Raw genomic sequence first — 21970 nt, forward strand, 5'->3', positions numbered from 1 at the left:
GTAATTCCCACCTACAGTTGTAGGCATTCTGGTACTTGATACTACAGAGTGGGGTTATATCTGACACTGCAGAGTGGGATTGTATTTAACACTACATAGTGTGGTTGTAAAACGCATTAGCTCTCCTCTTGCTCCTACCACAATCGTCATGTTATCTCATCTTCCCATTCAGATCAGGTCTGGCCCCAGAGCCTGGGTGCTGATTCAGCAGATGAGTGGCCTCAACTTGCTCAAGTTTGATTGACAACAGAAACCCCTATCCATAAATGCTGTATATAAACAATGTTTTGATGGACATGCATGAAGCTCTTACTCGAGGGAGGAGGGGGCCATGGGCAATATATGTAACCTTAATACTTGTACCCCCATAATATGCTAAAATAAAAAAAATTAAAAAAACAATGTTTTGATTGCCAGGCTGGTGGACCATGCCTTTCCCACTCAAGGGAAAGAAGTAAGCATAGTGTCAGCATGAGTCGGGGTCTCCATCTACACTCTTGCTTTTGGGGATCACCTTCAAAGGAGAGGACTTGAGAATAAAGAAGTGGCGGGAATCCACCTTGAGCCAACAGGAGCTCTTAAAGGCCACACAATGGCTCTCGCAGCCCCACACCTCTCTCTGGGTCTAAGATATAATGTTATGCCCAGATCCTGGTGATTTTGAAATAAGCCCCCCAGAATGGGAGCCCAAATGTTCCAGGACTGAGAGCTGGGGTAAAGGAGGTATCTGGACCTTCCTTGGTAAAATCCAATATCCTTTCTCTTCTCCACCACTCCTGAGGAAGCCACTCCAGTGAGCAAGAGTGTCTGTACCTGTCATTTGCCAGCTGTTGTAAGAGAATTAAAAGTCCCATCTGAGACGGTGATAACAATTTCATGATGGAACCTGTGAATTAGGGCATAACAGCAAAATTGCTGCCTCATATTCAGATTTAGATTAGTGGAGCTGACTTTATTCTGCCTGACCAGGCAATGGGCCACGCGATGCAGCTCTGCGGAGGGACTGGAAGCAGAAGAGGAGGAAGAGGAGCAACATCAAAACTAGATCAGGCAATATGGAGCCAGAGGAGAGGGAACAGAAGGCCGGTGCTCAGATTAAATGGGAACTACGGCAATGTCTAACTCATCCTGAATTGTTGGAGAATGAGGAGGTCTGAATTAATGTACATTTTTAGACAACTGAAAGCAAATGCTTTTCCCCAAAAATGGAAACTTCTAAAAGCACATTCATCATTGTTGCGTGCTGTAATGTAGTTGTGTCCTGAGGAGCATTTGAGGCACGTAGGGCTGTTTGCCCTGGCACTAAATGACCCCCATCTAATGTGTTTTTCTATTTGGGGACTCTTGTGTCTGTCTCACTCACTCTCTCTCTCTATGCTGCCAGCTACCACTTCTCAGTGTGTTGTCTCTCAGCATCTCCTACTCTGCTTTTAACTCTGCAGGAACCGAAGGTTACCAGGGAAAACCAGAAAACCAATCTGCCTGAGCATAGCCTTATGTTTCATTGGGTTCTAAGGCAATCAAGTTGGCTCAAGATGGCTCTTGCTCTTTATTCCCCCTATATTTATTAACTTCTACATTTGTCATCACTACCACCCACATCCAGAAACACACACACACACAAACTCTCATGGAAGACCAAGACCCTCCAGCCTTTTTCTCCATCTCAGTCTCTGCCATTACCGCCCTTAGACCTGGTTCTACAAGGTTCCCACTGTGGGCCCTGTCTTAGAACCCTGCTCTCCAACAGACGAGGAGTCCAAGGGGTGAAGGGAAGAGTCCCTCAGGGAGGCCATGCCCCCTCTTTCAAGACCATATTATGGGTACCTAGGACCCTGGGAATGCCTGCCCAGATGTCCCTGAGCTCACTTCCAGGGCCTCCTCCATGAGTCTGTCCCCAGAGGGTGGGCAGTGCTACCGGTGTGTACACTCTTAGGGGCAACCAGGGTGGATCTTGGATGTGCAAGCCCGCCCCCACCCCACCCTTGTCCTCCCTGCTCTGCATCTCAGCATGGAACAGGGCTGGGATTGGGGGGGAGAAAGGAGGCACCCCCATTTGTACTTTTGCCAAGGACACACAAATCTCAGGGATGGACTGAATGAATCCCTATCTTATTCTGGGACATGTCAATGGCTTGTGAATGGTCCATCCAACACACTACTAGCTTTATGAGTTCTTGACCTGCTCAGTGCCAGGTATTTTTTTGCCTGCACTTCAGATCTTAGCAGTGCCCTGAACATCATAATATTCCTGAATTCACTGGTATAAAGCGTGTCAAATATACTTTTCTGGATCAGACCATTCCCCTCCCAGCACCTGCCATCTTAGAGGCACTAAGCCTAGAATCTAGGCCTCTTTTTCTTTCAAAATGTGGACCCTGCTTTTCCCTCCCATCCCTGCAGCTCCACCCGTTGGGGGAACCAGCTGCTCCCTATTCGATATCTGACTTTACTTCTTTGATGAGCTTAGAGATCTTTAAAAACACAAAGGCCTCTATAAGGAATCTCTGCAAGATAGCTTATCTTTGCCTAAAATAACACAAAAATCAGAGAGAGAGTAGCACAGGGGTGAGGGAGAAATACTATTCACATCTTCACAGATCAGCCATCCATGGGCTCTCCCTTGCTCAGAGGGTTGCCACTGTAGTTTAGTCTCCTCTGGGACATCCTGTTCCATTTCTTGACTCTGCACCATCCCACCTTCCATTACCTAGAGCAAGCCCTCTCCACCTCCTCTCCGGAGTGCCATGGCAGTCTCTCACCTGGCCTCTGCTCTTTAGATCCATGCTTCATGCTGCACGAGACACAAATCAGTCTCCCTCACCCTCATGCTTAAACCCCTTCAGTGCCCTCCCCATGCAGAAGAAGGCTCCTGCCCCCTGGCAGAGGTGCCAGGCCCTCCGTGACCCGGCCCCTCCGTCTCCCCAGCTTCCTCTCCCACCTTCCCGGCCCCAGCAACATCAAGTCAGAGGTGCTGGCCTTCCCATGTCAATCATGCCAGGCTTGCTCTCACAGGTTTGTTCTTGTAATTCCTCTGCCAGCACCCCACCCCTTCACCACCCACCCGCCTCACAAGCCTACTTTCTGATTGTCCCTTGACACAGCTCAGCTGTCACCCCTCCCAACCCTGTGTCTACCTCCTTGCAAAGGCTGGGCTGGTGCCCCGCTACTGGGCTCCCACAGAACTGGTTAAGCCTGTGTCGTAAAATGTACCACACTGCATTGAAATCATCCACCCATGTGTCTTTATGTGACTTTAAGTGCCTTGAGAATAGAGACTGCATCTTTTCACTTCTACATCCCAGTCCCCTCTGCACCAAGCACTCAATGAATGTTTACTGAGCAGGTATGAACTGAGAAGAGCATGTGGGTTTGGATTTTTGTGAGATTTATTTTCTCCCTAATGCCTCATGCAAATAAAGACACCTACTTAGAGGCCTGCTTGCTCGTGTCTGAGTTCCCTGTAGCTGCAGCTGCTAGAAGTCTAACTGCTAATTGATCCATCTCAATCAAACAGTGACTCATTATACATTCAGTGACCATCTACTATGTGCTGAGCATTGCAAGCCATTATAATCAGAGGTATAATACAGAACATAGTCCCTGCTTTTGAGGAAATTATAACCATGATCATTTTTCTGGAAATTAAAAAATAACATCATTTACAACAAAGCATTTGTAATAGGAAGGGCATGAAAAAATTCTCTTTTCCCTTTTAGTGTCTGAAAATGTTTGATTATCAGTTTGCCTAGGGTTCCCAAGCCACAGGGGTCTGGGTTTTATTTAGCAGCCACAATCTGCCCGAGAGGCCTGGGAAAATCAAATAAAGACAAAGTACTATAGAGCAGTGTGTATTTTGGAGCAATAAAAAGGCTCTAGACATTAGAAAAGCAACTACAGACCAAAGAGGGGAAAGGTGAAGACCTGTTTCTTTCACCTCGCCACCACCTTTGGGGGAAAAAAAAAATATTAGAAAGACCTGTTAGAGGGGTTTTGTAGAATAAGTTTGCTTCCATAGCAGAGATTTTGTAGTCCTCTGTCATTAGTTGTCAAAAAAGGGGAGAGTTCTGCCCCCAGGGGACATTGGGCAATGTCTGGAGACACTTTGGGTCATCACAACTTGGCGGGGGGGTGGGGTGGCAGTCTACTGGCATCTGTCTAGTGGAAGGAGGCCAGAAACGCCGCTAACTGCCCTATAATGACAGGACATCCCTCACTACATAGCTTGTCCAGCCCAAATGCCAAGACTGCCAGTGCTGAGAACCCCTGCCCCGTGTGACAGTATGGGATTGACACTCGCTGTGTTCCAAAATCCCACAAAAATAACCAAATACAATAATGGCTCTCCACAGTCACGAGCTTGACCCCCGGGTAGCTCTGACTCATGCATAAGGACAAAGCTGGGACTTTGACAGAGGCCAGAACAGAGCTCTTGGGTGATTTTTATGCTATAATTAGTTTTTAAATACTCTTACCTTCCTCTCTCTTCTCTGCTCCCAGCTGGCCTTTTTTTTTTTTTTTTTTTTTTTAAGGAAATTAAAAAGACAAGAACAACACTTCAAATACCCTTTATTTTTATCGTTGGCTTTTTTCCCCTTCTTTCTTTGCTGATGAGGTAAAACACAACACAGTGGGGAAAGAACCTCATCAAAGGCTGCGGCTAAGGCATAGAGGTAGCTCACGGAGCCCCACGAGAGCCTTGCTTACGTGAACTGCTCGAGAGTCAAACACCTCAAACAGACGAAGTGCACAGATGAAATATGACCATCATAATTGGTTAATTGTGCCTCCCCCCACTGTAGATATTTCTGGGTTATTTATTTATTTAAACACAGTGATGTATGTTTGAAGTAAGACTATCCCAATCCATATTGTTCTCTTTTCCCCTGCGAGGCTCACGTTTCTTCTGTCAATAACTCAGGCTCCGTTTTCCTTGAGCCCCAAATTACACTTCCTCAAAAGAGATGAAAATGCCACATTTTCCTTGAGATCTTTATGCCACAGGATTCTGCTAATGACTAGGGTAAAACGGAGAAGTTCAGGGAAACGAAATCTCTCCTTCCATCAAAGTGAGTAAACAAACCGAAAGCAAACAAGACGCCAGAAGCTAAAATGTGTAGAGGGTTTAAAATGTGTTCCATAATTCTGGAGGATATCCTAGATCTACAGCTGGACCTCCCTGCCTGTCTGCTCAAATGTCCCTACAATCTGCACTCTGCACCTGTCACATGGAATATGGGGGGTGGGGGGGCAGTTATTGCAGATCAGGAAAATGGTGGAAGGATTTTGTCACTGTGGCCAACACTGCTAAAACCCTTTCACCATTCTGTTGAGGATTTTTTCTTTGGCATTAGAAAGATGTGATACAGATGCTGTCAAACCTCTCCAGTCTCCCTCACCACGTGTCTCCTTCCCCCTTCAGGCTTGTCAGGACCCAACTACATAGAATATTCCATGTTAGCCCACTTGTTCATAGTGCCCCCGTGGTCTGAAACACTCTCCCCAGCTGCCCACCTGGGAGAGCACATTTTCACCTTCAAAACCTTGCTAAGACAGCACCTCTGTGAACACTTTCCTGATCTACAATACCCAGCCCACTCCCATCCCCCCAATATTTTTGTGTCCACGTAACAGGTGCTGTTGGTGTCCCACTCATGTCCCCTGGGACTACCCTAGGAACTGCCTGCAGACCCAGTGGACAATTTCCACTCATGTCCCCTGGGACTACCCTAGGAACTGCCTGCAGACCCAGTGGACAATTCCCACTCATGTCCCCTGGGACTACCCTAGGAACTGCCTGCAGACCCAGTGGACAATTCCTGTATCTGTCGGTGGCTTCTCTTCTCAATCATCTGCGTCTTGACTTGAGGGCTTCCTCTGTCATGCCTGCACAGGCTAGGCAAAAGTGCCAGGGTGTTAATGCCCGGAAGCAACCCTTAACCAATGAGGGGCAGGGATGCACGAAACACCTCGGCTTCCTTCCTCCACAACGGGACAATTCTGAAGGCTGCTCTGCACTGTCTCAGAGAGTCCTCAGCAGGACTGAGCGCCCGTTGCCCAGTGTTCACCCACTTACTAATTCACTCTGGTTGGCTTTTTCTTCCTCTTTTTCACTTTCTCATTCCCTCATTATACTTCCTTGGATCACCTCCCAAATAAATGGCGGCATCCAAATCACTATTGCAGGGTCTACTTTGGGGGTGAATCTCCTGTACACACATCAGTGTTCAAGTAACTGCTCTGTGCCATATTGGTTTCTGCATCTAGGACAGCTCTTTGGGGGACAGGCACTATTTGCTATTTATTTTATTTGTCCCCAGTGCTTAAAACACAGTGGACCCTCTATCAATGCTTGTTGAAGTGACTGAGTGGTGACCGAGAGACTTAACCATCTGCAGATGACCTAGCGGGTGAACCAGTGGGTATAGGGATGAAGAAGAGAAAGAAGTTATTTAGAGAAATTGGGCTGTGAGGGAAAACCAGATTAATTAATGAGGATTGACAGACTCTCAGAAATAGCACCCAGGAAACGTAACTGCAGAAGGGAATTTGGCCAGGCAGATAAAAGTGATGTGATAAATGAGTGACAGGCGGACCCTAGGGTGAGAGATAGTGTCTATGCTGGCATTTCAGTGGCCAAGGAGAGGGGGTTTCCAGCTGGACCAAAGGTGTGGACTGGACTGAACACAGAGTCAGGGCAAAGGGGTGACTTGGCTCTTTTTGAGGCAAAGCTCCTTGGGATGGTCGAGCCCTAGACTGATGTGTCAAATAACATCAAGGTGTAGCCCTCTGAGGGCTTGCCACCTGCTTGCATATAGTTTCTGCTCAGCCACGTACATTAACACGGTGGGGGGGGAACCACTCTTTTTTCTCTAAGTGGCTAAGCACATGCTGGGTTGCAAACCCATTGTGAGGAGTCAGTGGAGATGAGACAGAGGAGAAAGACTATGCTGTTGAGGTGGCATGTCCCAAGTGCCTGGAGGAGGAAGCAGAAAGCCCCTGGAGCAGAAGCCTGGGTGTTGGGAATTATGTCATCACAATGCTACATCTTTTCTTAGTTTTTTCTCTTTGTATCTTCCTTCTTTTCCCCATTTGTGGTAATGCAATCTTTTTTTTTTTTTTTTTTTTTTTAAGTTTTAATTATTTTTTTTATTTTGGCATATTATGGGGGTACAGATTTTAAGGTTTCAATAAATGCCCATTTCCCCCCCTCCCCCCAAAAGTCTGAGTCTCCATCATGACCATCCCCCAGATGGTGCACATCTCACTCACTATGTATGTATATACCGGCCCCCCTCCCCCCTCCCACCTGCCCAATACCCTATTACTGTAGCACCTATGTGTCCACTTAGGTGCTGTTCAGTTAATACCAGTTTGCTGGAGAATATATCTGGTGCTTGTTTTTCCATTCTTGGATACTTCACTTAGTAGTATGGGTTCCAGCTCTAACCAGGAAAATATAAGATGTGCTATATCACCATTGTTTCTTAGAGCTGAATAGTACTCCATGGTGTACATATACCACATTTTATTAATCCATTCTTGGATTGATGGGCACTTGGGCTGTTTCCACAGCCTTGCAATTATGAATTGTGCAATCTTTTTTTTAATTATTTTTATTTCATCATATTATGGGGGTACAAATATAGTTAAGGTTACATATATTGCCCCTGCCACTCCTTCCCCCCCCAGTCATAGCTTCAAGCGAGTCCAGCCTCCAGGTGGTGCGCGTCGCACTCGTTATGTAAGTATACACCCATCCCCTCCCCCCCCCCACCTGCCCACCACCCGATAAAAGTTTTTTGGGTTTTGTTTTTTTTTGACATTTTGGTTACATTTTTATATCTTTGCCTCTCCCTAAGAAGGGTTAGAGGTATGCCCTTCTGCTCCACAATGCTGTGGTGATGCGATCTTAATGAGAAGTCTCAGCTGATGTGGACGGACAGGCCGTGTGGAATACAGCATTCAATTCGACAAACATTTATTGACAGTCTACTAAGTGCCAGGTCCCAGGCCAGGGACTAAGCTTGCTATGGGTAAAAATATGATCCTCACTTCAAAGAGCGTACACTTTGGCAGGACCATGTTCGTAGTCCTGCTGATATTCTCTATATATGATAGAACATTTCCAGGACAGCACAGAGAGGGGTGCTGTTAATTCCAGAGAGGGGCCGGGGCATGGACAGCTTGAGAGGAGAGGTAAGCCTGGAGCAAAGCAGGGACTCCGTCAGGAAGTGGAGACAGGGCAGGCATTAGCTATTCATCCATTTGCTCATTTGTTTACTTTCTTGCTGGATATTTACTGAGTTCCTATTATGTGGCAGACATTGGGACAAGAGTAGTGAATAAGATGGCAGTCCTGCCCGCTGGGGAATGCCAAGTCCTGTGCTAGGCGCTGGTGAGAGCCAGGCCGTGACCACACAGTGAGACAAGGACTAAAGTGAGCAGTGGACACAATGTGCATGGCTCCCTGTAGTGCGCAGTGTGCCTCCAGCCTGGAACACGCTGGGCAGGGGCAGGAGTCGAAGACAGGGTCCTAGGGGAGATGATGTTCCGGCTCAGGGAGATGATGCTCAGGACTGGTGGTCCGGCAGGCATTGGCCACATGAGGACTGAGGCAGAATATTCTAGACAAAAGTGCCTTTCTGTGCAAAGGCTAGTGAAAGATGAGGCTGGACAGATGAGCTGGGACAAAGCCATGAAGGGCCCTTTGAAGGAATCCGGACTTCATTCCCCTGCCAATGGGAAATTATTAAGAAGCCCTAAGCATGGGCATGCCACGTTCAGGCTTGCATTTTAGAAAGGTCACTCTGGCTACCAAGTGAAGAATAGATTGGAGGGGAGAAAGAGTAGAGGCAGGAAGACCAGTGGCTAGGAATGAGTGGTCATGGCAGGTAGGGGTGGGGAGAAGTGACCCAAGTAGCCCACAGGCACCAAAGAATGCAGTGAAGAGCCAGAAGAGGGAATTGCATCAGCAATATAAACCTTGATTAAAAAGAACACTTTCCAAAAACAAAAGAGAGGGAGATGGGTTCTTTTTCCATTGTATTGTAACAGTTGGAGGTAAGAAAGCTGGCTAATTTACTTTAAAATATTATGATATGATTAAGAAAAATGGGCATATGGTGAGAATTATTTAATAGGTTTCAAACTCCTATATTTGAATATCCTGAAAAAAAATTTTCGAATGCACAGTCTGTATTGTCAGTACAAATATTTGCAAGTCAGTTCTTTCTTTCCAGCCTAGATTTGTTTTGTCACATGGACGTTTCAGAGCTTGCCCTTTTTGAGTCAATGAAACACAAATTGGTTTATTTTTTCCTTTACCTGCACACAGACATGTGTTTACCCTAGGAACCACACAAAGCAGAAGATGTGCAGGGTTTGGAATCTCTAGCTCCACTCAGGGCGCTCTCTGAGAGCAGCTCTGCAGCTGGCCTTGGGCACAGCCTCGGTGCTCTGCAAGTGTAGACCCTCCAGAGTGACCCAAGGACTGTGACCCATGCTTTGGGTCATTCCTAACCAAAGGCCCTGGAGAGGGATGAGCCAGCACAAACCCTCATCTCCTGTACAGAATACCAAACACACAAGAATGAGAGCTTCCCTTCCATTGCGTCAGAACAGCTGGAATTTTTTTACAAGACAACTTTGTAAGATTATGGCTGGGCGAAGTGTTGAATACCCCCCACAGGACCAATTGGAGGGTGAACACCCTGATTAAGATGGTGTCTTAAACTCCATGAACTTCCCCAGCGGGTGACAAAGTAATACTTGTGCAACCCTGTGAAATTACTTTCCTTTCTACTTTCCCTGGTTACTCATGTTCTTCATGCACTCAAGAACAAAATGGTGGTCATTAGGCTGTTTACTCAGCAAGTCTGGTGTCCTTAGGAGGATTTCTGGCCCTATACTCTGTGGTCTTTTGAGAGCTGGCTCCAAACTTGCTCTAGGAAGGATCTTATTACTTTTCTGAAACACTGGGTATCATCATTTAGACACCAAAGTAGAAGCTGCCTCAATCATCCAGTTAAAAACAAACAGAGCTATCTGGTTAGGGAAAAAGTTTATTTCCCTTTGCTCCCACTGTATTGAGGTCTGTTTGAGAACTTGGTACCACCTAAGTCTGTCGAGATCCATGTGGAATAAACAAGACCGAATTTTAAAATGTATCAATTTTTTGACCCTAGTCTTGTCAATGCATATCAATCTCACATAACTTGATACAAAAGTTATCTGGGTATAGGCACTCTTGATTGTTTTGTTTTTGTTTTTGTTTTTATTTTTCTCTCTCTTCTGTTTTAGAAATGATGGTTTTGAATTCAAAATGAGAAAAGGGGGAAAGAGGAGCTGCAGAGTAAGAACAGCACATCTGGAACGCCGAGCCACAGTGAGGGTTCTAAGTCACGGTGAAGGTTCTGAGTCCACATTCCCTCTCCAAGCCTGGACCAGACAGATTCATGAGCACACAGAAGCACCCACGGGGGCATCTCTGTGGCTAAATGGTATTCTTTGCTGCCATTTCTTTACATTTTATTTCCTCATTTACTTATAGACTGACCCTCTCAGGGTGGCTTACACATTTTAAGAAAAGCAAATCTGTAATTTCGTTAAGATATTGGGTAAGTGGAATAAATCACCAGCAATAAAAGAGAGGAAAACACTTTAGGACGTTGTTGGTTAGGGAGTAGGAATGGTGCTGTTGGACTGTATGGTGAGAATTCTATTCAAACAAACATTGGCACTGAGATTGGTGAGTCTATCATCCCTCATCATGTAATTCTGGATGAGTAACTTAAATGGAAACTTGGACTAGACAGAGCATGATTTCTGGAGTCAGACAGATCTGGGTTTAAATCCTGGCTCTGCTACTTAAATAGCACCTTGGGCATGTTAAGTAACCTCTCTGAGCCAGTTTCCGTGTCAGGCAAATGGGGAAGGCAATCCTTACCTCATAAGTTTTATGAACAATAAATGAGATGGTATGTGTGAAATACATTCTACTTCTTCCTGTTTTCTTTATCCAGCTTTGAAAGATTAATTATACCTGCCATCTACTTGTCCAACAGTCTGTTGAGAAGATTAGCTATTGCCTAGAAATCAGCTTTAGTGAGTAAAACAAATTTGTTCGCAATAAAGCTATGATTATTAAGACTTAAGCAGTGCAAATGCCCAGGGACCTGAGGGGTGGGTGGGATTCTCTGGCTTTTGTGAAATGCATTTTTATAGGGCAACTTTCAAGGACAAGTAAGATTTGTCTACGAGTGACTTTTGTAGCATCTGCTTTTAGTTACTGGGTTAAATTTCCTGATTTCTAAGGCTTTATGATGGTACATGAGTACAAATATTCAAATACAATGACTTTGGGGAGCTGTGTCATTAAACACATATGTTATCAAGTTAAAATTTCCTGTTTGACATTGTTCAATAGAGAATCTTTAACTCTTTGGTTCAGCAATCTCTATGCACCAAAGAAATAATACGTGTGCATGGTGCATTTTGGGAGAGAAGGAGCTCTGTTTGGGGTGAATTTTACAAACGCCTTAAATTCAGATAAACTTTAAAATAATTCAAAGTTACCTTTTCACAAGCAATTGCAGGTGTATAAATGTTTTTGTAAGTAGAGTCCAAAAAATTTGGTAGAACTTTTCTTCCTTGGTCTTGGTCTTGGTCTATTATTGTCTTGGTCATAAAGGACCAAGACTATAATAAGTTTTCTTCTAGTGAAGATTAATATTTCAAAGGATTTCTCTTCAAAGGTAAGGATTACAGTAATATCAACTTCTAGGATAAAAGAAGGCTCTTTTATTTATAAGATAAAATGTATATTCTTATGCATCAGGACACCTGGAGCTGCCTTGCAATGCTGTTCTCGGGGACCGTGCCCAGGACAGTAGGACAGTCCCCACCGTGAGACTTCACAATGTGAAGTTCCAACATGAACTTTGCTTCTGCAAAATTTATTTTTCCCCAAAACCAGTAAAGTGCCAGGGACTTGGAACATTTGTAGAGTTTATGGTTATCGAAATGCACATGTACTTCACAACTAATTCGTACAGTTAAATAATATTTTAAATCGTATCCTTACTACTTCTTTAAAAGCTCCCAGATTTATCCTTTTAAAGAATGTATCTGTGGTTCCTTCATAATAACCTAAAAATGCAAAATTTTGCCAAGCTTACTAAGACCCTTAATTTTTCAACCACTACATCACTTTCCTTAACTGAACTAAAAACTCTAGAAGGTTTGAGAACTCAGTGCTAATAAGCAAATTTAAATCCTTCTTATTCTCAAAAAGAGGCACACTGTAAGTTTTTAAATTTTAAACATTTTAAACTTTTTTTCTTTCTCAACTTCTTATTGTTTCAATGAGATAACACAGGTAAATATCCTAGCCCATATCCAGTAGAAGTTACATTTGTAAAAATTCCATTTATGCAGCTGATAATTCCTTGGCTTACATACTAAATGCCAATAAAGTATTTCCTTAATGGAAAGGTAAGGTCAATGGTTTCAGCAAATCCCAGAATGAGAGGTCTAGGTTGACCTGCTGAAGCTGTGTTCAAGTGTGTTCCTCAACATGCTGCTTGAGCTTCAAGACCATGAATCTTTCTCAGAATATGGTGTTCCTGCTTTCAAAAACCTCAGTGCCAAGATTTATTGGGAAGTTGGGAATTTGATCTCAACTGAGAGGCCTCTAAAACAACATGCCCAATGTTGAGGAATAGGATTTATAATCCTCTGGAGAGCCTTAATTGGCCACCACATCACTTTCATTAACTAGAGTGAAAACTCTGGATGGTTTGGAGAACTCAGTAGTAATCATGCAGGATATACTGACATCTGGTGGCATTGATTAAACAAATACAAATTAATAAGCAGCATTGTAATTAAAATTATTGACTGAATTTTTTTAAAGATTCAGAGTTCTTTTAGAGTTTTCCTAAACCCTAAAGGCTTTGATTTTCCCCTTTACATCTGGCCCAGTCCATTCATTTAAGCATTCATGAAAAAGTTATATTTGAACTCAAGATTAATTAATCCTAGATTAGTAATAATAGGTGTGAACTGTTGACTAATTTAGGGCTCTAATTCTAATAGCATGGTCTAAACGGTGATCAATTTTTATCTTTTTTTTTTTTTTTTTTTTTTTTTTTTTGCTTTTGCTTTGCTTTTTCAAGGAACACTATAACACAGAATAAATGTGATTCTTCTAGTTTCCTGCTTAGGAGCCAAGAGTGGAGAGCTGCCTACAGTTAAAATGGGATGTGGTGTGTACAATTTCATGCTACTAAATCATTTGACTTTTCAAAAATACATTTAATCAAATCTAGGAGAGAATTACCACTGTCTCCATATTAACATGACTCTGTCCAGAGTTGTCCATCAAGAGAAGTAAAACAATAGTTTCCACCCTGCTTTTCAGAGTGAAAAATGAAGACAGATTTTGACTTGTCCAAAGTCAGTGTCAAGTCCATGAATAGAATCCGGGAGTTGCTAAATCTTGGTTCTTACCACCTTTTGATGTGTGTTTCCATTTAAGATGAGTGACATGTAGTCAGTTGTCATGGTTTTAAATAGACCTCTGTAAGGTCTGGCTTTTGCATCCACTTCTGGACTAAACTTATGTTTAAATTTTGTTTCCTCTCATCTTTTCCTGGTTTTGATTATTTTTTAAGAGTAGTTGATGGTCTCATGACACGAGCCTTCTATTTTGTATTTTGCGTCTCATGTTTTGAATTTTATGTGAAATTGTGGGTTTGATCTTTGACCTCTGTTTACTATAATACTGATTTGCCACTAATTTGATAGCAAGCCATAGGGATCTACTATAAACACGCTGCTCACTTTACATAGCTCTGTTTGACTCTTAAGTGAAGAAATATGTGTATAGAATATAATTGAGAGGCTCTCAGAGAAGTAATAAAAACCACATAAGTTTTCAACTTCCCAGGTAGCACTCAGATTAATATAATCACTTTCTATGATGGAAGGACCTAGTAAATTGAGAGGAAGTCATCAATGTAAATAGGTATAACCTAGTGTTTAGTTTTAGTTTGGTCAATACACTCATCCAGAAACAAGGAAACGGCCTGGGGCTCTGAACCCAGAGAGCTCTGATTATAGGCGTGGTCAGCGTGGGAGGCGAGATCAGCCCTGAATCATTTCATGCCTTGATCCTAGAGGATCAGGGCAACTGGGAAGGGAATGCCAAACACAGAGACATGGCAGGGCAGGGCCAGGAGGGCACTGGCTGTGAGTGAGAGTGGCAGAAGGTGGGCTTCATGCAGGCTTGGTTGACCCTGCATGAAGGTGACACTTCCACAAATTTTATTTCCCATTTATCAGACTTTCCAAAGGTGACTGTGTTTAGTTCTTAATCCCACAGCCAAAGAGAAATGAGAAGACCCTGGAGAAGTTCCAAGGCAGGGTTTTGCCTGGTCACAGCTGATCTTTGGGCGCAGGCCAGGGAAGCCTAGAGCAGCACTCAGGCAGGGAGGCTATGGTAGAGCCAATGTTTTGGGAGGAAAACACTGTCTTTATCTTTCTCCCTGTTAAGCCAACTGCCTGTGAGTTGCTGGCCTGAGAAGTAAAAGGTACAAAAGGGTTGTCTTATCAGTGTGTATTCCAAGTCTTAATTCCTTATGGGCTGGTTTATGTTATGCCCAGTTTAAGATCAGTCAGCCCTTGTGACTCCGGGCTCCAGCTAAACATGGAACATCAGTTGTCGCTCTTGGAATACTTTGATTCAATAGAAAAGAATTTGCTATTAAAAACATATTTGTGATATTATTCAACCTAGTCTCCCCTTTTCAGTTTCATCTCATTTCTCTTAATCATATTCAGAGAGAGCATGAGCATGAAATCATTTGCTTGTCCAACAAATATTTATTGAGCACCCCCTTCTTTAAGTACTATGCAAGGCATCAGTGCAAAAAAGAAATATATGGTCCTTGGGCACTCCCTCAAAGACCATGCATTTCTGTCAGAGACGTGGACACACACATGTACAAAATTAAAGAGCAATTCAAGGATCTGTATCGGAGACATGGACATACACATGTACAAAATTAAGACCAATTCAAGGATCTCGCTGTGCAGTGCAAACTTCCAACAAGGAAGATGCCACAAAGATGCCACAAGCATGGTAGGATTCTGAGGAAAAGGAGTGGTGTCAATAAAAGTGCATGAGTTCAAAGGAGGGGGAAAAGGAGCACTAAGGATTGGAGCCTGGGAAAGTTTTGCTAGCAGAGGCAGCAATGGAACTAGAACTCAAAAGGTGCCATTCCACACAGAGAAGAGGAGATGTGTTTTGGGAACAAGTCCAACTTAGAGGAAAGGACTCATGGACATGTCATATGGTGCAGGAGACACGAGTCCCAGCCCTAACTCAGCCTCTTCTTGCTGTGCCACCTACAACTGGTCTATTAAACTAGCTGTATCTGAGCTTACGGATCTGTAAAGTGGGAATACTAATGCCTCCTCTGACTTGCACGGGCGACACTGTAGAGATCAAATGAGGTAATAGGCATGAAAATGCTTTGTGATACCAGCATAAGGGACAGATTAGAGAACGCCTGAGATGCCAGTCTGAGTTTGACTTTAATCTTTTAAGTAATAAGAAGTCATTGAAGATCTTTGAAGAAGGGAGTGAATGACATGATGAACAAGGTGTGAGGAACCTAATTCCCTTCTCCAACTCCCTCCTGTAGCCTGGCAATCAGTCTCTCTTCTCTGCTGACAATTCCCTGTGATGTCAATTCAACATCTCCTGCAGGCCCTGGGAGGAAAATCCATCCCAGCTCCGGGGAAGGGCTGTGCATGCCTTGAAGTAATCATGCTATGTAAATCAAAAGCCTTGCTGCAGTGCAGTCTTCCCATTCACTTGGGCATATCTATTGTTTTTGGAACTTCTTCCAATTTAGTCACATTTCAAGATGCTTCATACTGTGTGCAGAGCATTCTTGTACTGTATCACCAGAAAGAGTCCTTGTTTTATGATGTGCTGTCTTTGGCTGGGCAGCCTCAAAGAATATTAGCCCCTTTCCCCATTTTACTGCCTTGCTGAAATCAAACACACTTGGAAGCCCCTATAATCTTTTTAATATTATCCCCCTTTGCAAGCAATTATGTTCCTGAATATATTTACTTTTTCTTATATTTGAATTTCACTGTAATGACTAGGCTACTAAATTTATGATATTACAGATATTATAGAGTTTAATTTAGTGATGAGTCATTTTGCTGCAATAAGTTGGGAAATCATTAAATCTCCTAAACCTTCATCAAATACAGTTTTTTTAAAAAAAAAATCCAGCGTAGTTTTTCTTTTCTTTGTTTGAAACAATTGAAAGGCTTAAAGAAAATTAAAAGACAATATATAATGTCCTTTTTAATACTATGAGCATTTCTATGATTTTTAGTTCCTATTTGTCTCAGTGAATGAATGAATGAATTGAAATAACTGGATCTGGAAAAATGTATTTCTCTTTATATTGTTCATCTAGTTCAGAGGTCAGCTAACTTTTCTGTAAAGGGTCAGATATTAAATATTTTCAGGCTGTGACCATATTATCTTTGTCACAGCAACTCAATTCTGCCACTGTAGTGTGAAAGCATAGACAATACAAAAATGATATGTGGCTATATTCCAATAAAATGTTATTTAGAAAAACAGGAAGTTCTGTGAGAGGATTTGACCTTTGGGTTGGTCTAGTTCACTTGTTCTCAAACTTTGATGTGCATCAGAATTACCTGAGCAACTTGTGACAAAAAAAGATGCTTAGACCTACAGATTCTGATTCTATGGCCTTTTTTTTTTGGGGGGGGGACTGGGATTGGGGCTCCCCAGGTGATTCTGACACAATAAAATTTGAGAAACTTTCCTTAAGAAACACAGCCCCAAAGTCATATTTTAACTGCCAAAATTTTGATAAGAGACTCATAAAAGGCAGGTTTAGACAAGAGAATCAAAGTTAGACAAGTAAAAATTAGCATATTTTAAATGGAGAAAAGTAAAGCAATTTCTGCATTTCTAGACATTTTAGGGCCTAATAATTTTACTCCATTATTTTAGCTAGCATCAATTTTTGTAAATCATCTAAATGGTGACATTTAAATAATCATAGAAGTATAGCTATAGCCAACTAATATTTTGGATTTAGTCCTTAAGGTGTAAATTGAATTTAAATAATCCCAACTGATTTTAAAGGTTTATTAGCCTTTAAAACAGCTTACTACTATTATTATTAAAATTATCATAACCAAAAAATTGCTTAATAATAAGAGCTTTACAGCCCATAAAGTACTCCATTGTTTTAGCATAGCATCAATTGATACTTTGTAAATCTGGAGCAAGACTTTTTCCAAAAGCTTGTTGAAAGCTACTCAGCAAAGCAATGAAAAGATAGAAAATATTTTTTTCCATATAGCAATTGAGAGGAGCATGGGTCCCACCCTGTACAAAAGCATTTCTCATATGAAGAAAAGACACTCAGATTATAAACAGATGGACAATCACATGGCAATCAATTAAAATATATCAGGTGAGGTCTGGTTCCAAATTTGAATTCCAGTTTTGTTGGCTAGCTCCACAGTTTCCTCAACAGTGGGATGAACTGCTGCTACGTGGAACTGTAAGCTCCAGCCCACTCCCTGCCCTCCCCTCCCCAGATGGCAGGGACGAAGACTTCTGCCCAAGCAGAGAACTTGGCATCTAAAGAGGCTTGCATTACTCTTGAACCCATCTGCCAGCTGGTGGTGATGGATGAGACAGTGAACTACAGCCTTTCTTGGCTAGTGGATAAGTTTCCATTTGGTGCTCCTTTGTGATTCAACTCAAAGTTAATAATTGTATTATATTTTATTATTTTCCTCTTTTTCTCTAAACAGCATGCTGCCTGCCTGGCATACTATACAAATACAGACTAGGTTAAAAAAAAAATCAGAGTTCAATTCTTGGATTCTAATACTGGATTGATGAATATATATGCACAAATAGCCTCATTTCCTTGCACTTCAATTTTTGACAAATAGAAGAATAACATTTATTAATTTATTTAATTACAGGACAATAAACAGGTTAATCTTGGCTATAAGGCAATTGGACATTGAAACAGAGGAAATACAATAATCAGATATTTTGAATTGTTTTAGCAAGTGATACAAAGCTGTTTTAAATATGTGGTTAATGATGCAAGACTTTAATGCCTGTATAATTAAGAAATGATTTTTATTTTTGCATTTGGCAATATAAACCAACTTATAAATGTGTACTTAATAACTTAGTAACATAGTAATGATCCTTGTATGTGGCCAAATCCTCTTAAAACCAGAGCTCCACCTCCCAATGTGGACACATTTAGTACTCCCCAGTTTTATTTTGAAAAGCTACTAATCCTCAGCCTGTCCTCACTAATGTGAGTACTGGTGATCTCACTAGTTTCGTTCACAGCAAAGTGAACCACACTGGGACCATTTCTGAAGCCACTGATAATGCCTAACAAACAATTCTTAGCAATGAACCAGTGTCCACCACACACCAAAGCTATTAATCCTGTTCCAATGTATGGTCAATAAAGCCGATTGTATTCTGGAACTCATTATTGGAGGTCAAACCTGTAACTGTATTTTCCCCAAAGAGTGGAATAAAATGTCTTCATGTTTGCTTGATTTAATTTTTCCCCCAAAAGAACCAGTATCATGACCCAAAAATGTTGGTTTACTACCAAATGGATATTTTATCTTTAAAGTCATGATACTCTAAAACAGTTATGTTCCTCTAGATTGTATTCCCTCTGTGTCTCTCTTTATTTTGAAATCAATCCCTGTACTTCTCTCATACTGTGATCCAAGGAGACACACACATACATCACAACAAATATACATCTCCCAAACCTCCATTGTACGACTTTCACTTTTGATCTCTAAGTTAAATAATGAATTACTTATTTTTATCTCTCACTTATAGTCAGGGGATTTTTTAAGTAACTGCCTAACTGTCTACATAAAGTTCTACTAATCTTCTTAAAAATAACCCAAGGAGCATCTTGTTGAAAACTTTTGGAGTACATTTCTAAAATGAAAGTGAATAAAATAAAGAAGAACCCATTCATCCTAAAGGAATGCTTTTCATATAAATGTATGCTTTCCTCCCCTTTTTTTCCTTCCATCAAGCATCAAACTATTGTTTATCAATATCTCAAATAAACAAAACTCTCTTCCTGTTTGAAAACAAGGAAAAAGGAAACAAAGATTCCCTTCTCGGGGGAATTTATGTCTTCTATTCTCTCTTCTCTAGATGAGGAACCATCATTTTTTGCCATGTATTTTCCCTCCACTATTGTACCTGCCTAAATCCTACTGATCCTTCCATACCCTACTCAAGTTCTACATACTCAGTAGTGTTCTATAACTTCCTAAAAAACAGACAGCTATATTCTTTCTGACTTGATAAAATTTTAACAATGTATTGCACACAGATTAGCCTTCCTATGTTCTCTAGAGCTTTCCTGTGTGTTTTGTGTCTTGCCTGAAGCCACATAACTAGTAAGCACTTAGCAGGAAATGAAAATCAATGCCTGCTGGCTCCAAGTCCTGTGATCTTTCTTCTCTTTCACATGGTGAATCTCCTTGAACATTGCTTTCTGTTACTCTCTGCTCAGAAGAAGGTAGGGGTTGTCCTTTTCCCCAGAGAACTGTAACTCAGTATTTCATGTGCTGCCTGACTACATTGCCTCTGTAAGTTACCTTTTTCTAACTGGTTCTCCTGCTCCTTGGATTTCTCCTTATCTTTCTCCTTTGTGGGCTCCTCATCCTCTTATTGCTCTTTCAGCTTCCAAGTTCCCCCAAGTTGATCAACAGTTACCTTCTCCTTTTGTGTTCTCTACCTCAGTGACTTCACTTATACTTGTAAGTTCAACAACTGCTGCAGCATGGATTACTTAGCTCAAGTCTCTACCTCTGCACTCTCTCAGGTTCCACTGCAATATGTTTTGGTGCCTACTTAATATCTCCTTTATGTTTTAGAGAACTAACTCCTCATTTTCCTGTACCAGCTCCTCCTCCTACCTTACCAAGTTCACCCAAGCTAGAATCTCAGTCATCTTTTTTTTCTGCTGTAGCCCCACTCTAATTACTAGCCAAATAAATCTTCTGGGTCTGTCCCCTTTTCCATTCCCAGTGGTATCTCCCTAATTCAAGGACTCTTTCGTCTCTTTTCTGAACAACCACAGTAGACAGCTCTTTTTCTCACTTCCAGCTGTCACCCTTACCAAATCCTTCTTACACATCACTTGAAGCCAGGTGAGTAAATGATCCCAAAGCAAAGGAGGCAGGGCTAGGCAAATGCCTTGACCCCAAACAGAGGGAAAACCAATGCTTAAGGACCGAGGCAAAATAGACTTTTTTTTTTTTTTTTTTGAGACAGAGTCTCGCTTTGTTGTCCAGGCTAGAGTGAGTGCCGTGGCGTCAGCCTAGCTCACAGCAACCTCAAACTCCTGGGCTCGAGTGATCCTTCTGCCTCAGCCTTCCGAGTAGCTGGGACTACAGGCATGCGCCACCATGCCCGGCTAATTTTTTATATATATATCAGTTGGCCAATTAATTTCTTTCTATTTATAGTAGAGACGGGGTCTCGCTCTTGCTCAGGCTGGTTTTGAACTCCTGACCTTGAGCAATCCGCCCGCCTCGGCCTCCCAAGAGCTAGGATTACAGGCGTGAGCCACAGCGCCCGGCCCAAAATAGACTTTTTTAAAAAAAATTTAAAAAATATAGATAGGAGGAGAAAGAGGGAGAAAGAGAGAGAACTACTGAAGTGATATCCTGAAATCCAAGTAGGAGAAGTGGAAAAGAGACAAATACTAAAAAGGGAAAAGAAGACATGTCTTTACTTTTGTGATAGTCTGCGTTCTTACTGTCTATCTTCTTACATTATCACCAACAAGAAATAATGCTCCACTTTAAAGCAAAAGAAAAAAATAGCCATTTCATTTCGGTTTTTACAATTAGTTGTGTCTATCATAATAATGATTCTCAAAGGATTGGCAGAGTAGGAAGTCAAAGAAGTATTAAATAGAATATAAACCCTGAGAAAGTGCTAAGTTTTGTTTTTTTTATGGGAGCAATAATTACTACAATACCAGTCTCAACATAACCTCTTTAATAAGGTTTTATTGTGTATATTTATCCACCAATGCTGAAGAAAAGCATTAGATTTTATAAACTCTAGGTAAACATTTAAACTTTCTCAGCGATACTAAAATCAAAGAAGTATTTTGTGTAATAATATACACACTGCATCCTTGAAACAACATGTTTCTCATTGGACCACGTTTTAAAATCGTTTGCAACTGAATCAAGAAATGGCAGAACAAGAAACCATTAAAAATTCCTGGGTACATTTGCCTTCAAACCAAAGGTAACCAGCCCTAAACAGGATTTATACACTACAAAATGAAATCATCTTTATTTAGAGTATTTTTTTTTTTTGCCAACTGTGTTTTCCAACCCATTAGTGAGTTGTGAAATTAATTTAGTAGGTCATGAACAACATGCAAAAAAATGCAATAGAATAAAAAAAAATTTAAAGATGTTAGAGTGCATCACAAATTGTAAGGATATTATTTCATAAAATTTTTATTTCAGTAAATATATCTGTATGTACATGTTTACTGTCTTCACATAAGAGATATTTCTTCTTGTGTGTTGTAGCCCAAGAAAAGCTTGAAAAACTGATTTAAGGCAGTATAATATGCTTCCTGCTGCTTAAAACAATAGCAGATGAAAATTCCATCAAATTACACTGCCTCACATCGTCCTACCTATAGCTGAAATAGCTTCTTTAAACAGATACCCTGCCTGTCTCCTCTGCGCCACGTCAAGGCATTTCTTCTGCCAGTGAGTCTCAAAGTGTTGTGATGAACCCCCGGACATCCGCAAGACCCTTTCAAGGGAGTATGCAAGTTCAATACTA

General features: G+C 41.7%; 1 protein-coding gene across 1 annotated transcript in view; it reads left to right on the plus strand.

Annotated features, from left to right (window-relative positions):
• The first annotated feature begins 10331 nt into the window (after positions 1-10331).
• NIPAL2 (NIPA like domain containing 2) overlaps positions 10332-21970 on the plus strand; it is a 114590-nt gene continuing 102951 nt past the window's right edge. Inside the window, exon 1 of the mRNA XM_012762003.3 lies at positions 10332-10502. Within this exon, the coding sequence (XP_012617457.2) occupies positions 10500-10502 (3 nt within the window). The 5' untranslated portion in view covers positions 10332-10499. The remainder of the gene's footprint in view (positions 10503-21970) is intronic.

This window comes from Microcebus murinus, chromosome 7 (assembly GCF_040939455.1).
Source record: "Microcebus murinus isolate Inina chromosome 7, M.murinus_Inina_mat1.0, whole genome shotgun sequence".
Lineage (NCBI taxonomy): Eukaryota > Metazoa > Chordata > Mammalia > Primates > Cheirogaleidae > Microcebus > Microcebus murinus.